The following is a 16,461-nucleotide window of genomic DNA, read 5'->3' as shown; positions in this document are numbered from 1 at the left end:
TTACTTGTGCTTTTAAGATCGCTTTTGAAACAAGAAATTTTTGAAAAATTTTTGAAATTTTCCCCCATCCCCACACTTGAGGTCAACATTGTCCTCAATGTGTAGTGTTTAAATGAACGGGTCAAAATCGAAGAACTTTTACTACTCCCCCATCCCCACACTTGAGGTAAACATTGTCCTCAATGTGTAAGAACTAGAGTTTTAAAACGCACAAGGGATGTGACACGGCAACGACGCCAATATTTGATCGGAGTGTCGCGCTCCGGTCAAAGATAATATTTATAAGCCCTAATTACCCTTAACGATAGCTAGTGGTAGCAAGGGGTCGAACCATGAAGAGTATGTGGTTTGCGAATGGACTTTGAATGATTTGTAGAAGTTGTCACTTTTATGAAGCTTGCTAAGTTGTTTTTGTGGTTTTTGTTTGTTAAAAAGATGTTGAATAAAATTACTAAAAATGATTGGATTGATTAACTACTAATGATTAACAGTTTGCAAGAAAACTTGATTAATAAAGCAATATGGAATAACAAGGTTCAAACCCGGTTTCAACAAATGCAAGACCTAGGATTACTATGTGTTTTAATTTGATTTACTCAAATTAATTCATTAACGGGTCAATAATCACAAAGCTTAGGTGCCAATCACTATCAACGTCATAGACAACGGACCATGACGCACTTCGTTACCTTGGACTAACAAATCCTATCAAGAGACAAGGCATAAATACGTGTATTTGTTTCACAAAGTCAAATTTAATCATTCATTCGACAATTCATAAATGCGATACAAACGTAGGACAATTGTCTAAAGCTTCAAATGTAATTCAAGTTGTCACAAACCAAAAATCAACACATAGCAAAACCTAAATCTTACAAAAGTTTACACCGGGGTGAAACCTCCAAGGAATTAGCCGCGCATGATCAAACGGACATGATCACCGGATGTTGGAAACTTGTTCTTGATCATCTTGATGCTTGGAGATAGTGAATGATGGTGATTAGGGTTGTGGTAAGTGATGGTCATGAGAGTATTGAAGGATGATTGTAATGGTGATGAACTAGGGTTTCGATTCGAAGAATCGGATGATGGATCGATGGATGGATTGGTTGGTGATGAGATGATGATGAACTATGGCTCCAAGATCACTTTCAAACTTGAAAGAGAGTGTAACTCCCGAAACTAATGACCAAAAGATATTTAAAATCGTTCAACACATCCAAAATTGAGAAATTCTCGTCGGCAGAATAGGGAAGCCGTCGTCGACGGCCTGAAGCCCCATCGGCGACGCCTCGTGCTTTGTTCAAATATGGCCAACGGCTAAACATGCTGTCTACAGTACTTTTTGGCGACGGAAATTTGTACAAGGCATCGGCGACGGCCCATATTGTCACACCCCAACCGATAGCGGAAACATCGGGATGAGACGTACAAACTGTTCAAAGACATCATAACACTAAATGTGACAATATAATTAAGTTTCATTTATTAAAATTGCAAAGTTTCATACATTGTCATAAAAGGAAATAACAAACATTAAACATAGTTTATTTCAAAAGTGGGTTTCTAGGCCATCCTATTCATTTCTTCAAATCTTGACTTCCTCATCCTGCAGTATGCATTTAAAATAAAGTCAACAAATAATGCTGGCGAGTATACAAGTTTGTACATAGCATAATAGAGTTAAAATAGTTTAACAGGATCTAGTCCACGTGAATACTTGAATTCATATTAACAGTTATACTCGTAACGATGAAACTATGTGTTCAAACCATAGTTTAACGCAATTAACATAGCCTAACCCTCGAAAGGGTGGTAACATAGAGTTAAAAATCCTAACAATACCCATAATATTACGGGAGGGGCGTTACAACCTACAGCGCTGCCATTGTTAGGGGAGGCTTGCAAAGTTAATGAACACACAGCCATAAATGTTTAACATTAGCATAACATGATTAACATGAGTCAAATAGATTCACAAGAATGTTGATAGATAGTGCAAAAATGTTTAACATAGTGTTTTTGATATAGGAAATGCATACTACACCCAAAAGTGTAAAATTGAAAATGGGTCAAGTATACTCACCTTAGAGTGCGTTGCGTTTATTGGTATAAGATAGAATAATAGACTGGTAGAATCCCAAGAGATGTGCACAAGAAGATTACCCTATTAAGTTGGAAGGATTTATCAATTATTGGGAATTTTGGGAATTATTAATTAACTAGGCAATCAATAAAATAGAATTAATATCTCTAATTTATATAAGTTATATGCCTTATATATTTAATAATTTATGACAAATAAATAGATAAAATAAAGATTAACCAAGATATCACAAATAGATTTCCAAAATATTGGATTAAACAAATAAGAATTTAAATATGTATAAAATTATCTAAAATAAATAAGTTAACATTAACTAACAATTCTATAATTAATAACTTATTTATAAAATTCTAGTTATATCAAATAAGACAATAAATCTGAAAATTTAAATAATAAATTCTGGAATAATAATTATAAATTCTGAAATATTAAATCTGTTTTAATAAATAAATAATAATTATAAATCTGATTAGTTAAATAAATAAATCTGATTTATTAAATTTCTGATTTAATTAATAATTCAGAAAATAAAAAAATTCTGATAAAAATATAATTTCTGAAAATCATATTTTCTGATTTTAAAATATAAATCTGATTTTAAAACACTAAATCTGATTTTTTTATAAATAAATCAAATGGAAATTCTGATTTTAAAAACACAATTTCCTGATGTTAAATAAATAAATCTGATTTATGTAATAATAATAATAATAATAATAATAATAATAATAATAATAATAATAATAGTATTAATAATAATAATAATAATAATAATAATAATATTAATAATAATATAACAGAATCATAATCGGAAAAAGGAAATACGGTCGGAAAACGTTACCGGACGGACAACGGTGGCCGGTGGTCGCAGCGGCGGTGGCCGGTGATGGCAGCGGCGGTGGCCGATGGTCGCAGCGGCGGCAGTCGGAAGTTCCCGGCGACGAAGGTGGTGTTCGGTGTGTCGTTTATTGTTTCGGGTTCGTAACGGGTGTAAAGGAAAGGAACGAGAATGAGGGGTTTGGCTCGGGTTTTTATAAGGGTTGTCTGGTCGTCAGTTACGGATAATGAACGGGTTCCGGTAAACAAAAAGGCCGAGGAAGACGATCAGAACAGGCTGGGCGGTTTCTTTTGTTTGAATTTAAATTCGCAATTAATGTAAGTTTAAATAGAAAGCAGATCCAAATCATTCACATGTTCTGGTGTAGACCAGTTGGTTTGTGCGCTGTTTTAGTTGTTGTTGGTCGCGAGTTCGAAACCCCAGTCACGCCTTTTCTTGGGATTTAATCCCTTTTTTGATACAGTTAGTTTTAACTAACTGGGTTAGCCACTAACTGAGTTTTCCAACTCAGTTAGTGCTGCCCTTTAATAAAACTAACCAGGTTAGGTTATTTAACCGGGTTTTCACTAACTGGGTCAGTTTCGTTAACGGAAATGCCTAAAATCAATAAAAATTCAGAAAATGATTATTTATTTAATTTAAATTGTTATTTTATTTATCTAAAATATTAATAAAATAATATAATAATCATTTTTAACCCAAATTTCAATATGTTTACCGAATTAGCGTATAAATTCCCAATTCTTGCACGGTTTAGGGTAATCTCTTGGCAACGATGAATTTAAGAGTCGAAATTAAGATGTGATTCCACTGTTTTTACGTGTTTAACATAGTTTCAATGTGTTTCACTTGTTTCAACAATACACAGCATTCAAACACAAATATGGATAAAATCATGCATTTTCATTATGATTTCAAGTCTCGAGTACAATTTGGAATTTGAAACAAATACCACGAAGGTACAACTTACAAAAATAGAAAGTACAAGTAGACTTGCCAAAAATGGAAAGATTGAAAATACGAGATGTCACAGTCTCCCCTACTTTAGGAGATTTCGTCCTCGAAATCTAAGAGGAAAACTTTTGAAAAGATGACATCTAATGATTCAAAAAGAGGGAAATAAATGAGACTTTGATCATAATGTTTTTGTTTAGGAAAATTGATTTCATGTATGCATCACATAGCACATAGTTTTTCACATGAATTACCAAATAGTTTCACATAGAATAACATAGCATTGCACATAGGATGACATAGTGTTACACATAGAATATCATGTATAATGAAAGCAAGATAAATTTAGTTTGTTCACGAAGGAGTAATTATTAATTGTTTTAGATTGCGATAATAACGTGCTTCGTGTTCCCAAACTTGAAATGAAGATAACGCTCAAAATGTAAATCACATGATAATTAAGATAACATAAAAAGAGATTCATCATAAAAACATGGAGTGTCACGGAACGTAACATAGACTATTCCAAAGTGAATCGAAATCCTTTTCGAATTAAGGAGACGTGCTTTGACCTAATAGACAAACACTCTCATCGAGGAGCGACTAACGATGTTTGTCCTTCCAGTTACTACACGTCCTTAATCGATTGGGAAAATCGAAACTTTGGCGAGATCGAAAATCAAGGAATGGGACTAGTTAACAAGATACGAGTTTCACCTCTAACTTGATAACATCGTACCCTAATGTGGTTGGTACTCATCCAAGGATGAGGGTCCACTAGAATATGAAATGGAAACTCCCATCAAGGTTTGGATATCACTCCTAACTTGAGGGTAGGTTTCGTGCAAAAATCAAATTAAGCTGAATGAAAATCATCACCAAATATGGGAATCACCCCTGTTTTGATGAATCCTTTCGATTGTATTACATGAATGTCTTCACAGCTTCCATATGTGTATTGTGTTAGCCTTAGGAAAGGCTTGTATATTAGAAGTCCAAAAGAATAGAGGGAAGCAAGGAAGAAAGAAAGGAATATTGTCTTAAACAACAAATAATGAGAAAGCTCCTAAACTATAGACTAGGTAAAAGCATTCCTACTTTTCCTAATTCCCTATAGTTATGGCTCTGATACCAATCTGGTATCAGAGTACTCCTACTATGGACTAGGGAAAAGTATAGCAATTCTACCTAATTCCCTATAGTTATGGCTCTGATACCAATCTGTCACACCCCAACCGATAGCGGAAACATCGGGATGAGACGTACAAACTGTTCAAAGACATCATAACACAGACAATATAATTAAGTTTCATTTATTAAAATTGCAAAGTTTCATACATTGTCATAAAAGGAAATAACAAACATTAAACATAGTTTATTTCAAAAGTGGGTTTCTAGGCCATCCTATTCATTTCTTCAAATCTTGACTTCCTCATCCTGCAGTATGCATTTAAAATAAAGTCAACAAATAATGCTGGCGAGTATACAAGTTTGTACATAGCATAATAGAGTTAAAATAGTTTAACAGGATCTAGTCCACGTGAATACTTGAATTCATATTAACAGTTATACTCGTAACGATGAAACTATGTGTTCAAACCATAGTTTAACGCAATTAACATAGCCTAACCCTCGAAAGGGTGGTAACATAGAGTTAAAACGCCTAACAATACCCATAATATTACGGGAGGGGCGTTACAACCTACAGCGCTGCCATTGTTAGGGGAGGCTTGCAAAGTTAATGAACACACAGCCATAAATGTTTAACATTAGCATAACATGATTAACATGAGTCAAATAGATTCACAAGAATGTTGATAGATAGTGCAAAAATGTTTAACATAGTGTTTTTGATATAGGAAATGCATACTACACCCAAAAGTGTAAAATCGAAAATGGGTCAAGTATACTCACCTTAGAGTGCGTTGCGTTTATTGGTATAAGATAGAATAATAGACTGATAGAATCCCAAGAGATGTGCACAAGAAGATTACCCTATTAAGTTGGAAGGATTTATCAATTATTGGGAATTTTGGGAATTATTAATTAACTAGACAATCAATAAAATAGAATTAATATCTCTAATTTATATAAGTTATATGCCTTATATATTTAATAATTTATGACAAATAAATAGATAAAATAAAGATTAACCAAGATATCACAAATAGATTTCCAAAATATTGGATTAAACAAATAAGAATTTAAATATGTATAAAATTATCTAAAATAAATAAGTTAACATTAACTAACAATTCTATAATTAATAACTTATTTATAAAATTCTAGTTATATCAAATAAGACAATAAATCTGAAAATTTAAATAATAAATTCTGGAATAATAATTATAAATTCTGAAATATTAAATCTGTTTTAATAAATAAATAATAATTATAAATCTGATTAGTTAAATAAATAAATCTGATTTATTAAATTTCTGATTTAATTAATAATTCAGAAAATAAAAAAAAATTCTGATAAAAATATAATTTCTGAAAATCATATTTTCTGATTTTAAAATATAAATCTGATTTTAAAACACTAAATCTGATTTTTTTATAAATAAATCAAATGGAAATTCTGATTTTAAAAACACAATTTCCTGATGTTAAATAAATAAATCTGATTTATGTAATAATAATAATAATAATAATAATAATAATATAATAGTATTAATAATAATAATAATAATAATAATAATATTAATAATAATATAACAGAATCATAATCGGAAAAAGGAAATACGGTCGGAAAACGTTACCGGACGGACAACGGTGGCCGGTGGTCGCAGCGGCGGTGGCCGGTGATGGCAGCGGCGGTGGCCGATGGTCGCAGCGGCGGCAGTCGGAAGTTCCCGGCGACGAAGGTGGTGTTCGGTGTGTCGTTTATTGTTTCGGGTTCGTAACGGGTGTAAAGGAAAGGAACGAGAATGAGGGGTTTGGCTCGGGTTTTTATAAGGGTTGTCTGGTCGTCAGTTACGGATAATGAACGGGTTCCGGTAAACAAAAAGGCCGAGGAAGACGATCAGAACAGGCTGGGCGGTTTCTTTTGTTTGAATTTAAATTCGCAATTAATGTAAGTTTAAATAGAAAGCAGATCCAAATCATTCACATGTTCTGGTGTAGACCAGTTGGTTTGTGCGCTGTTTTAGTTGTTGTTGGTCGCGGGTTCGAAACCCCGGTCACGCCTTTTCTTGGGATTTAATCCCTTTTTTGATACAGTTAGTTTTAACTAACTGGGTTAGCCACTAACTGAGTTTTCCAACTCAGTTAGTGCTGCCCTTTAATAAAACTAACCAGGTTAGGTTATTTAACCGGGTTTTCACTAACTGGGTCAGTTTCGTTAACGGAATGCCTAAAATCAATAAAAATTCAGAAAATGATTATTTATTTAATTTAAATTGTTATTTTATTTATCTAAAATATTAATAAAATAATATAATAATCATTTTTAACCCAAATTTCAATATTTTTACCGAATTAGCGTATAAATTCCCAATTCTTGCACGGTTTAGGGTAATCTCTTGGCAACGATGAATTTAAGAGTCGAAATTAAGATGTGATTCCACTGTTTTTACGTGTTTAACATAGTTTCAACGTGTTTCAATTGTTTCAACAATACACAGCATTCAAACACAAATATGGATAAAATCATGCATTTTCATTATGATTTCAAGTCTCGAGTACAATTTGGAATTTGAAACAAATACCACGAAGGTACAACTTACAAAAATAGAAAGTACAAGTAGACTTGCCAAAAATGGAAAGATTGAAAATACGAGATGTCACACATATGGGCGTCGATGACGGTGCCTGCAAAACATATTCTCCATTTTTTCAACTTCTTGAGTCCGGTTGACCCGTTTCGCGTCCCGGTGGTCCGTTTTTCGTCCCGGTAGTCCGTAAAGCTCCCAAAAAGCATCTTTAACTTCATTATACCTGCAAAAGACATTTTTAATTAAAAGTAGGCTATTAGGAATTAAAACTTCTGTAAAAACATCAAGTTACACGATTACGAACACCGGTTTTCGACCACGTATCACTAACCATCCCATTCTTTATGTAATCATCAGCCATAGGCATGTGTCCTAGAGCAAACCATTTTGCTTCTAACAGAACTGCTTCATAAAGGTTTGTGCACTGCAGGATATTTAATAAGTTTGTTCACATATACATGTGTATGAAAGATTGTCACATAAATAAGCCTTGAGAAGTATATAAATTAAAATAATTTATTTTATCATATAAATTGTTGAGGACAAAATGTTCATATTTCTAAAGAAGCACATAGTAAAACTTATGTAGACTTTATAAGTGTAGATTGCATTGGCTGATAAATTTGTTTATCAAAAAGCTTAGACTTTTCTTAAAAAAGAAAAATCACGTTTGTAAAATTGTTGACTTAGTATAAGTTACTATATGCAAACGAATTGGCCAAAAATGTTTATACTTTCCAAAATCTTGTAGAAAAAATGGGTGTTAAAATTACTTTTGTAATGAATGTTATCATCAACTTGCATGATAACTTTTATTCATGGTGTTGCATTACTACATTGCAAATAACGTACATGAGGCCTTAACGCTTGTTTCAAAAACTCATTGGGATTGAACCCATACTTCTTGTAGATCTTGTCATTGATTTCTTGTGTTACTTTATATAGAGCCTCAACACAGATTCTTAGGTTATATGGGAGTTGTTCAAGAGTGTTACTGTCCCATCTGAAGGTAAATTAAGTAGAAACGTTATAAGAAATTAAAAAAATATTTTTCCAATATCAAGATGTATATTATTATACCTTTTCACTGCTTCTGTGAAGAGTATAAGTTCGTCTAGAGTTCCATACACATCTAAAATGTCATCAATCAGGAAGACTAAAGCAATGGGCTTTGTGAGCTCGATTCGCTGCTCCGACAAGCTAGGATCAGTGAGGCTAGCCATCGGCCATAAGTACCAGTGTAACAGTTGGTTCCTTGCATCCTTAAACTCTTGTGCTAAACCCAAATCCTTCCACCATCTATTTGATTATAGATATTAAACATGCAGCTTTTATATAAAGAATAATGATAAAATTTCATAACAAGATAAGTTTCTTAGATCCTGGTCTTTTTTTTTTTTTGTAGTAGTAGAATAATGAGATTAAGCTGAATATTTAGAAAATTTTACCCGGAGATTATATCTACCTCGGTTCGATCCAGCGACTGGACTTTAGCCAACTCCAATAAGGCTAGTTTAGACATGGTGGTCCCTGTGTAATGTTTGATAAATTTCATGACCATGAAAGTTGGCGAGTTTCTTTGATATGAATGTTATAAAGTATCATTCACTATTCTAGCTTCATCTTGATTAAGAAATGGAATCTTTTATATTAGTCCATGACTGCTAAAATGCGCAGCCTCTTCAATCGTATGATCTCCTTCTATGCTTAGCTGTGAGGCTTCATATAATGCCATTAGACCCTTCACATCTTCTGCTAGTTCTCCCTTGAACTTTCCATCCTTTTGTTTGAAAATACATCTGATTTGAACACGTGTTACAATTAAAAAAGTGACATTTTTGCACAACTTTTTTGATGTCTAGGTGGTTAAGGAAATGTTTTTAGTGTTTCATGGACATTCATTGGGTTGTTTTGGTTTCTACGGAGCTCGCTGCTTGAAGTAGCGGACTCTCCAAAATATGTCTCTAGGACATTCAGTGGGTTGTTTTGGTTTGTATGGATATCACCGCATGAGGTAGCGGACTCTCCAATATTTTGACGTGGCAAGCGGATGCGCTTAATTCATATGTCTTGTCAGCGCTGTCATGTAGTGCGCTTGCCACGTGTCATTCTAAGTTAGATTATTTTAGAGTCCGCTATCTCAGGTGGCGGGCTGCAAAGAAACAAAAATAATCTTATAAATATCATAGAAACACTTACATTTTCTTATCCACCTATAGATATAAAAAAGTTCCAATTTTGACTCAAAAGTAGAATAAGATGAGTGTTTGTGCTCACCAGCCGGAACATAGTAGCCCTCTTGTCGAAGGATTCGAAAATTGAGGGAAACCTCATAAAGACTTGGACCATGATTATAGTAAAGAGAATTGGACATTCTAGTGTGAAACATTTTTAATATCGAGTCGATCTCCCCTTGGAAGTAATGGTTGATGCAAAGTTTTTGGAGAGCATCAACCATTTCCAATTTTATTTTGGAAGAACCATTGTTAAGAAGACTATGTACTTCTCCTAACTGTAATAAAATATAGAGTAAATTGTCATTTTGGTCCCTGAGGTTTGGTCACTTTTGTCATTTTAGTCCAAATCTCAAACATTTTAAATATGGGTCACTGTGGTTTCACTTTTATTTTATTGCCATTTTGATCCAAAAATCAAATCACCCCTTATTTGACTATTAAAAGCCGGTTATTTTGTCTTTTTGTTCAGGGAAAATTTTGTCCATCTCAATTTATTATAACATTTTAAAAATTAAATTAATTATACTTAATTCATTTATACTATGAAGATTTTGTTCAGGGGTGACTCTTCTTTTTCTTCCTCAAAGGTACTCACTCTTCCACCATTGATCCTTTTATTTTACCTATGAAGATTTTAATCTCCAGATCTGTAATTAATCAATCAATCTATATGCTGTTAGTTTCATTAAATCTACTTGTTCAGATCTAAACCTGTATGATCCATTCGCCATTCAATTACACAGATTCAGATCCGTATGAATTCAATTCTGATTCTTATGTACGATGTATGAGATTTAATACGTTTCTATGAGTTATGACTTATGAATGATAATTGTTTAATTGATGTGTATGAAATTAGGTGAATTAGAGTTTTTGTTGTATCTATGATGTTGTAGCAGCTTCTGAACTTTTAGGAATTGGATTTGAAGAAGAATTTGATGAATATGATTATGAATAGCACTGTGTACTTTACTTTTGAGTTTTCGATTTGGATAAAGTTGGCTGCACTACAATTTTAAGCAGTTGTAGGAAACAAAAAGGTTGTAAATAGACAAAATTGCCCATGAACAAAAAGACAAAATAACCAGCTTTTAATAGTTAAATAAGGGGTGATTTGATTTTTGGACCAAAATGACAATAAAAGTGAAACCACAAAGACCCAGATTTAAAAGGTTTGAGATTTGGACTAAAATGGCAAAAATGACCAAACCTCAGGGACCAAAATGGCAGTTTACTCTAAAATATTATATAAAGAATGTATATATTGGCACACCAAGCTTACTATTTGCACACTAAACCCTAGCTTTATATACGCCGTGTATAGGTCTATACGCGGTCACATTTTTCAATTTCCAAGAGAATCTCTGATTCACATCATGTGGTCACCTTATATACGCCGCGTACAGGCCTATATGCGGTGTATATAAAGGGTGGTTTTTTACAAACATTTTTATTCAATATTTATTATTTTAGCAAACTTTTATAATAAGTAATTTTCTTAAAAAAACATTGTTAAGTATTATATCGTATAGTATAATATAGGTCTCGTACAGGCTTATACAAGACCTATAGGAAACCTATACGAGACTTATACTACACTATATGATACGATAATAAACTATACAATACTATACGATACTATTGGATACGATACATCCATAGGCCTATACGAGGGCTATACGAAACCTATACGAGAGGTATACTATATGATACGATAGTTAACAATTTTGTTTTTAGTCTATTTTGTCTTTTAGTTAACAACTTTTGTTAAGTTTTTAGCTTTTTTGTCTTTTAGTTGTCTTTTTTTAATCTTTTATTTAGTGGTTAGTTATATTTTATTATTATTATTATTATTATTATTATTATTATTATTATTATTATTATTATAACTAATTATTTATCCAATTACATTTGTAGTAGTAACAGAAACTATAAAAAAATAAATGCATTCTTACAAAATTATATCATTAAACATTTTACATACCGAGCTTTAATCTACAACATAATATGTAGCAGGATGTGCTATATAAGAATTATACATATTTTGACGTGATTCAAATATATTTTATCCCAGCCAGCCGCACCATTTTCTCTCATTAATGTCCATAGGTTGTTTGGGGAGGCAATTGGATACTCTCCTTGCAATTCTACCATTATAAAATGGCCACCATTCACATGTGCAATTGAAATTATTTTTTTTGTAGGAACTGGTGAGGGCCTCTCCAAAGCGAAAAACAAGTCGAACTGTTTCTTTTTTCTTTAGATAAAAATTGAACGATTACGTTAAACTTGTTTGCAATCAAGAATCCTGCCTCTACCATAATCATCCAATGTTTTTTTGGTGCAACCCCCGAGCCTGACAAAGCCAAGGACGTAAACACATTTTCAAAGGAGCCACAGAAAGCTTTAGTGTACTTATTTCTAAACTGAAGTAGCTCTTCCAACAGTGATCTTCGGATAAATAACCATTCATCTTCATTGTACCCTAGAGCAGAAGTCGTAGCCCGAAATCCACAATTTCCATCACCTAACACGTTATGTATGCGTGTAACATACGCATGGAAGATTTTTGGAATTTGATCAATATATTCGTGTATCACTTGTGATGTTTGATCTTGGTTCAACCCCATGAAATCATAGTGCGGCGCACTTGTAGAGTTGGCGAAAGAACTCTGTCCGACAACATCTTGGTTTAACCCCATGAAATCATAGCCCGATGTGTTTAGAAGGCTGGCAAAAAACCCTTGTCCATCAGTATCTTGGGTCATGAATGGACTTGGTTCACCAGGAACTTGGTAGTTCACAAATGGTGTAATCCACTTTATCATTCGGAGAAATGTGCCACTTACAAAGTAATCGGGTAAAATAGAATTTTATTAAAAAGTTTGATCCATACAGATGAAAAAGCTTATTTTTTAGTAAGGTTTATAACTCCATAGATGAGATAAGTTATTAATAATGATAAAGTGAGATTAAGTTTGGAGCAAATAATAAAACAAATTATATAATGATGCTTCATGTATAACGAAATTATAAACCGATTCAGTACCAGTACCCACTATCAAATGTTCATCCCTAAATAAGTTAGTCTAAATATATTTTCTTACTTTTTTTAAAAGTGTTTACAATTTATAAACTATATGTAAAAATTAATAATAATAATAAATTCATCGCTGCTTCTAATAGTAAATGCAATAACAGGGGGTGAAACAATAAAAAATTACTAAATTATATATAAAATTTGTTTTTCATATCTCTTTTATAACAATTAATTTCACCTATAATATGGTTTTCTTTAATAACTTATTAACATTTTATTTTTAAAAAATATGAAAAGACAGCCTTGTTTTACCTTTTTTTGAACATTCAGATAAGTTTTATTAAAAACCGAGTTCGTTCAATTTTTTTTAATAAATATTGTTATTCAAATAAATATTTTTAAAATAATAATTATAATTACTATTATAATAATAATAATAATAAATGATTACTACTAGTAAATAATAATAATTAAAAAGACAACATAAAGACAAAAAAAACAATAAAATGTTGATTTATGATATAATGATTTGATATTTTTATAGGGGATATAGTTAGTAATTAGGGGAGTGTATTTAGTATCACCCGTTCTTTATCACCCTTCTCTCTCCTACAACCACCACCTGTTGACCACTACCCCTCCCTTTTCCCCTATCACTACAGCCAACTCCTACAACCACATGAACCACCACCTAGCACCACCACCGCCCCAAAATCATCATTATTTACATGAAACTTACACAATTCCACTACGGTAACTTAATATATAATTTAACAAAAAAATAACCTTCCAGGTCCTAATTTCCTCAATCTCCAGTCTATTTTGTGTACACCTGGATATATTATTGATCTAGATTGTTAAGGATGCGATGGGTAGTGGAAAACGGGTAGTTGGTTTGGGTTCACTGTGAGATTAAATATATAAATGTAATATTTAATCTTGTAGCCTATATAATCATTTATATTATATTAGATCAAAATATATTTATTAACCTATTAATAATTAGTTGGTAATTGTTGATGGACCATATTACCCTTATTAACTAATTGGGTTTCCTCTTGGGTGTATAAATAAGGGGCTTATTAGAGAGTTAAAGGGTTACATAGTTACACACATTACACAATCAAACCCTCATTAACATCAAGAATTCGTGACTCTCTCCCCATAACCGAAACCTCCCTAATTTCGGTTTCATCACCATCATAACTTACACCCTAAGGAGGAACCAGATCATCCTGACAATCATGTCGAACTCAATGGCTGCATCTCTGACTGGATTCTCTGCTAGCATGTCTGCTGTAACAGGTATTATTCATGTTTTCCATTACATTCAAACAGAACTGATCCAACATGTGGTATCAGAGCATATGTTGATAAACCAGTTCTGTTTTGTATCCATTATTCTGGGATCAAAAATCTGAAAAACAAAATTGTTAAAGTCTTGAAAAGTCACGACTGTTTTCGAGTTTTGTTGCCGAAATTACTGTTTTCGGAAGTTAATGAATTAAGGTTTTGACTCGAAATCATAATGGACAAACCTAATATTCGAAATCTGTTAACAAAATTCTTAAAATTAAGATTTCGGAACCCAGAATTATGTTTTTATTTTTTTAGGGTTCATAATGTTCTTAGTTAAAATTCGAAATTTCCCTTATGTTTTGGAATGTGTTTTGAATTATGTAATGTTTTTCCTAATTTGATCTTATTTTATCTAATAAGTTGTTTTCGAAATCTGTTAATGAGATAAACAATTATGATTTTCGAAATTTTATGATAAAATTAGATCAATGTTATAATAGGAAACTCTATCAAAATTCATAATTTTCGAATTTTAGTTAAGTTATCACAACAAACAGCCTTAAACATGTCGCACAAGATTGGATCACATAAGTGATAATCTGATCGCAAAAGATAATCGCACAATACTAGTGGATCGCACAAGACTTGTGGATCGCACAAGACCTTACTAATCGCACAAGGCATTACTGATCCACAAGTTTTGGGCCTTATTGATCGCACAAGTTTTGGGCCTTATTGATCGCACAAGTTTTGGGCCTTATTGATCGCACAAGATGTGTGGATCGCACAAGACTTGTGGATCGCACAAGGCATTACTGATCGCACAAATTATTTGGGCCTCACTGATCGCACAAGTCATTATTGATCGCACAAGTCTTGGGCCTCACTAATCGCACAACACTTGGGCTTTACTGATCGCACAAGACTCGAAACCTCATTACTTTAGTTGTTAGTTCGATCCGCGCTAACAGGTGGTTTGCTATTAAATACTTGGTTTTGTTAACACTTAATTAATTTATCAGAATCAGATAATTTTTGGCAAAACCAAAATAGCTTTACTTGAATGAGCTTCTGATGTATTAATTCTGGCCAAAGCTGATTTAATACATCTATTTATTGTTCAAGTCTAATAAAAGCTATGTTGAGTATGCATTACAAACCTGAAATGTCTTAATTCTGGCCAAAGCTGATTTAATTCATTTATGTTTAGCATGCTTGACAAGTGCATAACTAAAGTGATTGTCTCATTTCTGGCCAAAGCTGATTTGTCACGATTACTTTGCACACATACTTAAATGATTACACTTCTGGCCAAAGCTGATTTGTCTTCGTTTAAGTAGAATTTTTACTAAGTCTATTATTTTGATGTTAGTAATAGACATTATCACAGCTTCATAATTAAAATGGTCATTATTTATGCCTGCCTTAGTATAACATGCCCATTAGATCACATTAGGACTTCTTCTTTTGTATCATAACTTGCTCATCTTATTTCCACTATCAGCACCCAATTGCGGGATTCCACCTTTGACTGGTGATAACTTTGCTGAATGGAAGGATGCCCTCATGCTTACGCTTGGGCTGCTGGACTTTGATTATGCTCTAAGAGAGAATAAGCCAGCGGACCTTACCGCTACAAGTACTGCTGCTGAGCAGATAGTCCATGATAAATGGACTAGGTGTAACCGCATGTCTCTCATGTTCATGAAGCAGTCCATTCATAATTCAATCAGAGGAGCCATTCCTGATTCTGAAGATGCTAAAACCTATTTGGCTTCTGTGGAGGATCAATTCAAGGGAACATCAAAAGCACACGCCAGTACTCTTATCCTCAAGCTGGTGACAACTAAATATGATGGGAGGAGCGGCATTCGCGAACACATCATGATGATGCATGACATGGCCAATAAGCTGATTGGCCTTGAGATGGAAATCAGTGATGGTTTTCTTGTTCACTTCATCATCACTTCGCTTCCTTCGTCCTATGAAGCATTCAAGATCAATTACAACACTCAGAAGGACAAATGGACGATGAGTGAGCTGATCGCTATGTGCGTGCAGGAGGAAGAGCGTATGAAGATGGATCGCACTACTGATGTTGCTAACTTCACCACTTCCAGCTCAAAGAAGAGGAAGAACTCTTATCCAAGAAAGGATGCTTCTAAGGTTCAAAAGCAAAATCCTCATCCTAATACAAGTACACCTTCCAGCTCTAAGAACTCCTTAGGCAAACCCTATTGCAAGTTCTGTAAGAAAACAGGACATAAGCA

General features: G+C 33.1%; 1 protein-coding gene across 1 annotated transcript in view; it reads right to left on the bottom strand.

Annotated features, from left to right (window-relative positions):
* Positions 1–16,461, bottom strand: part of LOC110919641 ((3S,6E)-nerolidol synthase 1) — a 125,880-nt gene that overhangs the window by 104,389 nt on the left and 5,030 nt on the right. Inside the window, 3 exon segments of the mRNA XM_035985514.1 lie at positions 8,696–8,914; positions 9,064–9,421; positions 9,893–10,127. Of these exon segments, the coding sequence (XP_035841407.1) occupies positions 8,696–8,914; positions 9,064–9,421; positions 9,893–10,127 (812 nt within the window).

Source organism: Helianthus annuus, chromosome 16, assembly GCF_002127325.2.
Source record: "Helianthus annuus cultivar XRQ/B chromosome 16, HanXRQr2.0-SUNRISE, whole genome shotgun sequence".
Lineage (NCBI taxonomy): Eukaryota > Viridiplantae > Streptophyta > Magnoliopsida > Asterales > Asteraceae > Helianthus > Helianthus annuus.
This window is presented reverse-complemented; position numbering and strand designations above follow the sequence as displayed.